The sequence below is a fragment of the Triticum urartu genome, chromosome 6, assembly GCF_003073215.2.
Source record: "Triticum urartu cultivar G1812 chromosome 6, Tu2.1, whole genome shotgun sequence".
NCBI lineage: Eukaryota > Viridiplantae > Streptophyta > Magnoliopsida > Poales > Poaceae > Triticum > Triticum urartu.
Genome location: NC_053027.1, coordinates 570,758,092 through 570,768,359, shown reverse-complemented (window position 1 = coordinate 570,768,359; position 10,268 = coordinate 570,758,092). Strand labels below are relative to the sequence as shown.

At 42.9% G+C, this 10,268-nt stretch overlaps 1 protein-coding gene across 1 annotated transcript; it reads left to right on the top strand.

Moving 5' to 3' along the window:
* Positions 1-3,733: 3,733 nt before the first annotated feature.
* On the top strand, positions 3,734-9,937 carry LOC125515584 (ABC transporter F family member 3). Its single transcript, XM_048681082.1, has 18 exons — positions 3,734-4,051; positions 4,493-4,708; positions 4,908-5,097; positions 5,387-5,595; positions 5,721-5,879; positions 6,052-6,180; positions 6,255-6,356; positions 6,462-6,608; positions 7,248-7,310; positions 7,477-7,523; positions 7,604-7,663; positions 7,925-8,007; positions 8,117-8,211; positions 8,565-8,651; positions 8,927-9,014; positions 9,180-9,265; positions 9,385-9,447; positions 9,546-9,937. Exons 1-18 carry the CDS (start codon positions 3,833-3,835, stop codon positions 9,663-9,665), a joined length of 2,163 nt encoding a protein of 720 aa, XP_048537039.1. The 5' UTR covers positions 3,734-3,832; the 3' UTR covers positions 9,666-9,937.
* The last annotated feature ends 331 nt before the right edge of the window (positions 9,938-10,268 follow it).

The window sequence follows — 10,268 nt, the reverse complement described above, 5'->3', positions numbered from 1 at the left end:
GTGGGCCTCGCTCACATGGGCTGCGGGCCGACGAGCGCTATTTTTCGGCCTTCTACACATTTTTTTCTTGACATAAACACAGAGAAATCTAAAAGTAAGAAAAAGTATAGAATGTTCATATAATCATTTCAGTAAATGAGTAAAATTGTAAGGCATTGTAAAATATGCCCATGTCCACGATTTTTTTTCATCTACTTATTAAAATGTCTAGCAGTTTTTTTAAATGTTCCTCTATGCAAAAAAGAAATGTTCATGTGTGATGCGAAATGTTCACATGTATCAAAATAAAAATAAATGTTTGTGTTTATGAAAAAGTGGGGCGTGTATATTTTCATAAGTCTTCCTGCATGTAAAAATAAATGTTCATGTACATCAGTAAGAATTACCTCATATTCCGGAAGGATTCTTACATGTGAAGGAAATATTCGTATATCTTTTGAAAAACACATAAGCACAATTGTGCATCACCATGAAGTGCAACTATGCTTTTCATGCAAGAAGCACACATGTGCTTCACGCGTGAAGAAAAATATGCTTCGTGTGGAAAGCACACGCTCCTCCTAGACGTGAACCGAAATATAAAAAAAACAAAAAAAAACAGGAGAATCAAGAAAAAAACAGGAAAAAATGATAATATGCTCTCTCGATCTCAGGTGCGTTCAACGGTCGATACTGACGGCCGTTGGACTTGCCACTTGACGTGTTCACAGCTCCCCAAAATGCCCGCTACGGAGCCTTCCAAGGGGCGCCCCCTTGTTAGGTGCTCCCGTAGTATTCTCACCTCCATCACTCAAAAAGAGAAAGGTAAATGATCTGTGTCGGTCGAGCGATAGCGCTGGTCGCATGCGTGCTGCTCGATCGCGTAGCGTTCGATCACCCCCCCCCCCCCCCCCCCGCCCCCCCCCCCTCCCTCCCTCGCGCGCCTCTTGGTGCATGTTTGCATTGCTTGCCCCCCCTGCACATACACACGCCTCATCAGTGGTGCTGAATGTACACCGTCGATGGTGGTGCTAGCAAAAGAATAGGATGCGCTTGTCGAGCCCAGAACACCCTGCACCAAGCCCATCAGTCATCATCTGGTGCTACTATTCCTCCGCACGTTCATTGTTGTCTTGTGGGCTCCTTTGTGGTGGTCGAGGACCTCACCTACACATCAACGACCTTGCGGCGCGCCTCCAACTTCAGGATTGCGGCTGGGAACCAAACATTATGTGTTTTCCTACAAGCATGTCAAGCAAGGGAAGGAGCAACGACTCCCACTTCCCTGAACTCGCTCCAACTCATGTTAGACTCATTGCTAGCAGGTGCCCGCCTGCCCCATCAGTGGTGAACGATACCATTGATGGGTTAACTTCCTCTGTCCTATTAGTAGAAATCTTCCCACAAAGGGTGCTTCGGTAGTAGTGTCTGATTTACACCTACTCCAACTGCCTAGACCTAGTAGCTATTATATAGGCACATGCAATTGGTGATCACGATTGAACCTTCACTACCAGCTGTTAGCGATTGCAATCGATTCCTTCTTGATATGCTCATGATAGTGCAAGCGTGAAACTAGCACCGCTAGCCCATGCAAGCACTCCATGTCACCAATGACAGGGACTAAGGGTGTGTGCCGACAGCTTACCACTGGCAGGCGCTAGTGAAACAAGGGTGGAACGCCTCGAATTCCTATTCAACGCTCACTGCGGTACATAAGGAAGCTCTGCATGCACCTTTTTCTGATATGGGCTAGGCCTATGCCGTGGTTTTCCTTTGGTAATTCTGGCCTTTTGTTCCTATCCCCCGCCCCCTCTCTTTTTTCTCTTTTCATTTTTTTCATAAAGAATTAAATATGTCAATTATTTAGCTTTTGATTGACGATTTGATGTACTCGCCCTACCTTCTAGCCAATCCTCTCTGTGTTTTTCATATAAGCTAACATCGGTATGCTGAGCAGACTGAGAACAACCTATTTTTTCTCATGATTCAATGCCCAGAAGTCGCCCATTCTCATTGTGCGTAGCGGTATGCTTAGAATAACATTTGAGTATGTCGCGATGAAAACTTGTTCATTTACGTCCTTTCTCCATGTTTGCGTTTGTACCATCAATCAAGTCGCTAACCAAAGTTGGTGGATTGGCCATGAGGCAAGCAATAAGCCTCATAGTTCCATCTCTAGGAACCCAATTGTCAGCCCAAATCCATCTCCTATTCTCCTTATCAAGCTTTGATTGAGGACATCCCGACCTTCTAAAATTGCCCTCCAAATCTGAGACGGTCTGCTTCCCAGTTCAGCAGTAAGTATGCATGTACTTGGGGTAGTATATGGTTTTTAAAATACGTGCACAGAAAGACTCTGGCTGTTGTAGTAGACGCCAGGACTGACGAGCCAAAAGAGTTAAATTGAAAAATTCAAAATCTCGAAAGCCAATTTTAAAATGCATGAGAGATGGGATTCAAACTTGTGACGCGTGAGACCTGTGATCAACACCATAACCACCCGACCACCCCACACAATATGATTACTTACATGTTTTTCCGTCATTTATTCTTTCTTTCCCCCCTTTTTTATCTATCCTTTTTCCTCCTTTTTTTTCAAATTTGCAATCTTTTTCCTCAAATAGATGAACTTTTTTTCCTAAATCCATCAACTGATTTTGAACCTCGTGAAACTTTTTTTAAATCGGTGAACTTTTTAAACTCATGATTTGTTTTAAAAATCAATGAACTTTTTCTAAGTTATAGAACTTTTTTGCAAAATACTCCCCCCATTCCTAAATATAAGTCTTTTTAGACATTCAAATAGACTACAACATACGGATGTATGTAGACATATTTTAGAGTGTAGATTCATTCATTTTGCTCCGTATGTAGTCACTTGTTGGAATCTCTAGAAACACTTATATTTGGGAACAGAAGGAGTAGATAAACTTTTATCAACTTTTGATGAATGTTTTTAAAATTCATGAACTTATTTTTAAAATCAATGAACTATTTTTGAATTATGGATTTTTTTTCCAAAATTGATGAATTTTTCTCAAAATCTGTCATTTTTTAATTCACGAAGTTTTTTTTTCATTTTTTAAAAAATCAGCCAACCAACTAGAAGTGAGCGAGCGAATTATTGCATCACGTTCGAGTTCCTTCGTCGATTGAACTTTAGTTGAGCCAGCCCAGTAGCGTCACCAAGCGCTCGTATACTAAACCTGCGCTGAGAGCGCCGGTTAGGAGCTCCCGCAAAAACCCTCGTCGAGGCACCCAAAATATTTCCACTTCCTTTCTTGGCTAAAAGCCCAACAATGCCCTGTCTCCCGTTTTTTCAAACACACCATTAAAATTTATCTTTATGTATGGTGGAATCATTTGCGCCGGCGCACGGGAGGCAATTGAGAATTCATCCGGTTCAACTCCTCAAGGAATGTTAATGCAAAAGAAAATAACAGATAACGGGATTTGGTACTTATTCTCATGAATAATCTTCCTTTTTTTGAGACATTCATGAATAATCTTCCGATGAGCTTTAAAAACATATACTATATGAGATTCATTAAAAAAAACTCTATTTTTTAGTGGGCCACGCCAAATGCTGCCGAAGGAAAAAACACTTCATCCGTTCAAGCCCTTGTGTGTGTTTTGCGTCTGAAACTGGACCTTGCGACGGGCCTCCATACGCGGAATCCTCACGATCCACGAACCCGAAGGCCCATCCATCCATTGGATTGGACGAGCTGCTGCATTCGGCAGGCTAAACCCAAGCCGGCAGCCCGCGAGGTCGCACCACCGTCTCCGACCGACCCGAGCCGAGCGACGAGTAGGGTTTGCCTCGCCGCCGCCGCTCGACGCACCCGCGATGGCGGCGCTGGTGGAGACGAGCATGGGGGTGGTGCGGGAGGTGCTGGGCGACTCGGTGGTGGACGAGGTGGACGAGCCCATCGTCTCCTACATCGCCAACGTCCTCGCCGACCAGGACTTCGACTTCGGGCCCCCCGACGGCCACGGCATCTTCGACGCCCTAGGCGACCTCCTCATCGACGCCCGCTGCGTCTACGACCGCGAGCACTGCCTCGAGGTACCCCCCCCCCAATCCCGCCCCCATCCCCGCGCCGGCCCAATCAATCAATCCGGTCGCCATTTCGCTTCCCCAATCTGGGTTGATTCGATAGAGCTTTGATTTCATGCCCCCTAGGTTTCGGTTCCAGGTTAGATTCGATTCGGTGTATGCTTCCTATGCCACCACCTGTTTCATGTCTTGGATGCCAGAAAACCTAGCTTAATTAGCGCTCAGTCACAGTAACATCATTCGGTAGCCATCCGTTTATAACTGCAGTCTAGCTCAACCTGTCCCTGATGTGTTCTGTAATGACTTTTACTTGTTAGTAGTCACTGACCTTTTACGACCCCGTGCATACGCATATATGGATTCAGAGGTGGAGAAGTAGGTGGATAGTTTGATTTTGGTCCAACATGACGCTGATGCTTCAGTTTTGGTTTCCTTCTTGGTATGATATAGGTCTGCACCAAGCTCTGTGAGAAGTTGGGGAGCCATGGCATCGTCAAACCTAAGGCAGCCGTGCGGAGCCTCGCCACGCCTCTGCGCATGAACGCGGGGATGGAGGAGCAGGTCGCCCCCAAGAAGCCAGAGAATATCTTCGACGCGCCCTTGCTGTCCTCGCGCGACAAGGCCAAGCTCGAGCGGAACAAGAGAAAAGAAGACAGGCAAAGAGAGGTGAGCTGCTCACTCCTAGATTGCCAGATGACAAATCTCCATGTCATTGATTTGTTCAGTACGAATTTCAGTAGAAATATACTAGTGCTTAGCATGTTTCCCCACTTTGACAGAACCATATATGCAATTTGAACGAAAATGCCTTCCCTCCTTATTAAACCTGATGTATATGGTATGGCGCGTTTGCTTGTTCGTGCAGGCCCAGTACCAAATGCATGTTGCCGAAATGGAGGCGCTCAGGGCTGGAATGCCTCCAGTTTATGTAAATCACAGTAATGTGGGTGGCACAACCATTAGGGATATCCATATGGAGAACTTCAGTGTTACTGTTGGAGGTCGTGATCTTATTCAAGATGTCACCTTAACGCTCGCTTTTGGAAGGCACTATGGTGAGTTAAGAATTAGCTTACTACATATGTCCACCTATTGAGGAGGCTCTCTAGGGTCCCACCTGCTCAGGACACGTTGCCTGCTTAGGATGATCTCATTGCTTATTTTATTAATAGAAAACTATGTGGTGTGTAGAAACTCTCTAGAAATAGCTTTGGAACAAGGGAACACAAATATTAAAGTATCACTTCTTGGGCATACAAGCATCTCTACCCCTTGAAATATTGCTGTATCAGTTCCTATTCCTTTTTTCCTTCAGTGATTTAGTTTATTTACATACCATTTCAGGTCTTGTTGGAAGAAATGGTACTGGAAAGACTTCTCTTCTCAGAGCTATGGCTCAACATGCAATCGACGGAATTCCTAAGAACTGCCAAATATTGCACGTTGAACAAGAGGTCACGGGTGATGACACAACAGCTTTGCAGTGTGTGCTGAATGCTGATGTTGAACGGGTCCAGCTTATGCAAGAAGAGGCCCAGCTGGGTCAATTACTGGTTAACTACTGCACTCATCAGCTTTTTACATGCCTTTCTTTGCTAATGTGTTCCTCTCTTTTGGGTGATTCACCCTCTTTTTTCGTTTTTTGTTGATTTGCTTATAGTCTGCTACTTTTATGCAGAAAGATCTAGAGTATGATGCAGAGTCCAAACAGAGCCTAGACAAGAGCAAGGGTGATGTTGACAAAGATTCTATCAGCAAGAGGCTTGAGGAGATATACAAGAGACTTGAATTCATTGATGCAGATGCAGCAGAAGCTCGTGCAGCATCAATTCTGGCGGTATGTTTCTTTTGTTGACGTCCATTGCTTTGTGATTTGTTCTTGTTGTCCCATTTGTGCAGCATGTCATTGCTGCCATTTCTCTCCTAGTAGCTAGTACTTACATTGCTTTAAAGAGTTATAGTTCTAAATACTAACATTGAACTATTCTGATTGGTTGAAATCTTTACAGGGTCTCAGTTTCACTCCAGAAATGCAATGCAAAAATACAAAATCATTTTCAGGAGGATGGCGGATGAGAATAGCACTAGCACGTGCTCTATTCATTGAGCCAGATTTACTGCTACTTGATGAGCCAACAGTGAGTTTAGAATATAGTGTTGCTTCTCTTCTCTTGCTGCCACATGCTAATGCTAACAAACCACCACTTTGCAGAATCATCTTGATCTGCATGCTGTGTTATGGTTAGAAACATATCTCCTGAAGTGGCCAAAGACATTCATTGTTGTGTCCCACGCTAGAGAGTTTCTGAATACGGTATGAACTCACAGTATAATTATGCAGTAGCTAATATCGACATAATTTGCTTAACTCATATTTTTCATCTTAATAACTGAATAACTGAGGGAAAACATTTCTTAGGTTGTCACCGACGTTCTTCACCTACATGGTAAGAAGCTACATGCTTACAAAGGTGACTATGACACATTTGAGAGGACAAGGGAGGAGCACCTCAAGAATCAGATGAAAGCCTTCGAAACAAATGAGAAGGCCAGAGGACACATGCAGGTTGGTTTCTGCTTTTAGTGGGTATGGTTAGCCCTCAAAGTACGTTAATAAACCCTTTAAAAGAAAATTGTGCTGATAGTGTCAAAAAAAGGAAAGAGAGAGAGAGTTGAAAGGTGGTTTGCACCTCAATGTGATCAACCACATATGTTTTAAGGTCTGATATAGTTTCCTTTTCAAGAGCATGCAGTAATTTCCCACTAGCCCTCTGACTTTCTAGTGCACCATATCTCTTCAAGATGTTACTCTGTTTAGCATAGAAGCTTATCTATGCTGGTCTTATGCTATTGAATTATACAGTACCGAATATGTTTGTTAGTTTGAAATGGTAATAGCAATAGCAATTGTAGGCAAGCAGAGCTTGTGTGACAGTCTGACCTAGGTCCTGCTTGCATTACCGAATATGTTCATTAGCTTGAAATGGTAATAGCAATAGCAATTGTAGGCAAGCAGAGCTTGTGTGACAGTCTGACCTAGGTCCTGCTTGCATTGTTTACGCTTGAACACGATACCAACTTTAGATTCAAAGAACTATATCTGATCTTAGCTCAGAGGTGAAAGTAAAATTGAACTAGGTACAGTGCAGCTAGATCTTTTTGGAAAGATCAGGGATGAGGTTTGTTGATCTATTTTCTTTTGTAGGCATTCATTGACAAGTTCAGATACAATGCAAAGAGAGCATCACTTGTTCAATCAAGAATCAAGGTACATTTTCTTGCTCCTGTTTCCATGACCTCATCGTACAATGCATAACTTTTGTTGTTGTTTCAATTTACAGATGATTTACAGCACCCAACTAATAATTATTTACATGCTTGTTCAGTGAGGAAATTGATGTTTGTCCTCATCTTATTTATTTGCATTGTCTCAGGCATTGGAGCGAATGGAACATGTTGACGCTGTTGTTAGTGACCCAGAGTATGCTGGCTCCCTAAATCTGTTTTATTTGGTCTTTTGTCTACCATTGACTTAGCAATTGCCTGGTTAATCATTTGCAGCTATAAATTCGAATTTCCAACTCCAGATGACCGTCCTGGACCACCAATCATTAGCTTCAGGTTTCAGTTCTCATCCCTTGTTATTTACCATTTATGGAAGCTTGTTCTGCTCTTCCCATGCGAACCTCATGGTTCATGGCTTCTTATTCTTTTACTCCCTTTTATTTTGATCAACTACTCTACCATTTCTATCAAGACATAGCTGTTAGTTGTATACACATTCTCTTTTGAGATAGCTATATGCCTATATCATATAGCGATGAATTTGTTTTACTCGATTTTATCTGTTGAAATGAATGCTTATACGTTCGATTTGTGCAGTGATGCGTCATTTGGTTATCCTGGAGGGCCTATTTTGTTTAAAAACTTGAATTTTGGTATCGACCTCGACAGCCGCATAGCAAGTATGAATTATTTGTTCCAGTCATATTTTATTTACTGTAAAGAATAATATTTAGCTTTTGCTTCAGTGGTTTGTCCATTTTTTCCTCACATTTGATTTATTGTTTCCAGTGGTTGGTTCAAACGGTATCGGGAAGTCCACTATACTGAAATTAATATCTGGAGACCTGCAGCCAACTTCGGGAACAGTGTTTCGCTCCCCCAAGGTGCTTTATCCTTCTAGAGCTACACTCTAGATATTTTACTGGTTCTGCACAATTGTACTGCTTTCTCCATGAGTGTGTAATAACTGTGACTAGCTGCCAGTGTTGGCTGTCGGCATCTCCTACTTCTCTTGCCAAGGTGTTATGATGTTTGTATCCATGCCATTGTGAAATTATACAGAAAATTTTGAAACATCACACATGTGAACTCTACTTGGATAATGAAACCACTTACAAGTGATACAATCATTTTGATATCATTGTTGATTGGTGGTTTATTTGTTGATTGTATAATGAACTCTCTTTTTCTGCACCGTCCTATCTGTGGCTTGTTGATTTATTTGTTCCTTTTACAGGTCCGCATGGCTGTATTCAGTCAGCATCATGTTGATGGACTTGATTTGACGGTGAACCCGCTTTTGTACATGATGAGATGCTTCCCGGTAAGCTCAAGCATCATGATTTTTTGCGGCGATGAAATGCTAGATTTAGTAGAGCATGATATTCACTTGGTGGGTTAGTGGGTAGTATGCTCTGTTTGGTATTTAACTTGAATATACATTTCAGCCCTGATATAAAGAAAGTGTATTATGGTCTGTTTGGTATTTACTTTAAATGCACATTTCTGCTGTAATATAGAAAAAAGAAATATTACCCTCCTTTTGGTATTTGACTTGATACAAATTTCTGCTCTAATATAGAAAAATTGTCTATGCAGGGTGTACCTGAACAGAAACTGAGGTCACATTTGGGTTCCTTCGGTGTTACAGGAAATCTTGCCCTCCAATCTATGTACACTTTATCAGGTACATAATAGCACAGCTGTCTCCTAGATGGATTTAGCTCATAGCTTATTGGCAGCTGCGACGAGTTGAAGCTTCCCTCAGCTTTGAGAGATTATGTTAAAGGGCTCGCCTACTTGTGTTTTTAGTAATGCCCTGATCCTAATGAAAGCGCATTTGCAATGACAGGTGGTCAGAAGAGTAGGGTCGCGTTCGCGAAGATCACCTTCAAGAAGCCGCACATTATCCTTCTTGATGAGCCTTCTAACCATCTTGTAAGTGAACCACCTCATCTTCCCTCCTCGCCTCCTCCCTCCTTGACCATTAGTATAAGCAGAGATGAGAAACCATGGTAACAACAGTTCCTGACATCGTGAATTTTTGTGTGTTGCAGGATCTCGACGCAGTGGAGGCGCTCATCCAGGGTCTGCTCATATTCCAGGGAGGAGTGCTGATGGTAAGAACACATACACACACTGCCCCAAGTTGTATGGATGTGTTCCTTTTGCGTGTCAAGGTATAGCGTCGTCCTAACGGAATGGTACTGTTTTGCAGGTGAGTCACGACGAGCATCTGATCACGGGGAGTGTGGATGAGCTCTGGGCGGTGACCGATGGCAAGGTCGCCCCGTTCCCGGGCACGTTCAAGGAGTACAAGAAGATGCTCACGACATAAACCTTGAAAAAGGACGGGACATAGGGGAAGGTGCTCACACAGACATACAGAGACTATATGTATGATATGTACTCCCTGGCATTGGAAACTGATGTAATATTATGCTTGTGGCCTACCTGAGGTTTGAATGTTTGAGCAGAACTATGCTACTACATACAATTTTGTTCCAACCTGCCTGACGATATGTATCGAGCTTGCGATTTTCTTGGACAAGCTTTGGAGGTGGTGCAAATATGCAATTTGGGTACATAAACATACCTCTACTTGCTGTACAACACATGCCTCCAACACAGGAATTTGTTTTTCCATTTTTGTGAGCAAACCGCTGCTGCCGCTCGGCCGCATCAGATGTTCCTACTGGTTGAAATCTCCTAAAATCTAGTGTTCAGTCGACACATCTTGCAGGCATTAAAATGGCAGAGTTGGCTCCGCCGGTTAATCACCTTTTCTTGCAGGCATTAAAATGGCAGAGTCAGCTCTGCCGGTTAATCATCTTTTGTTTGCATAGGACAACCTATTGTTCTTCAAGGCACTAGGAGAGGGGGTGAAAGAAGTACCTCTTTTGTTGTGTAACTATCGGGCCTTTTGTTTGCATATGACAAC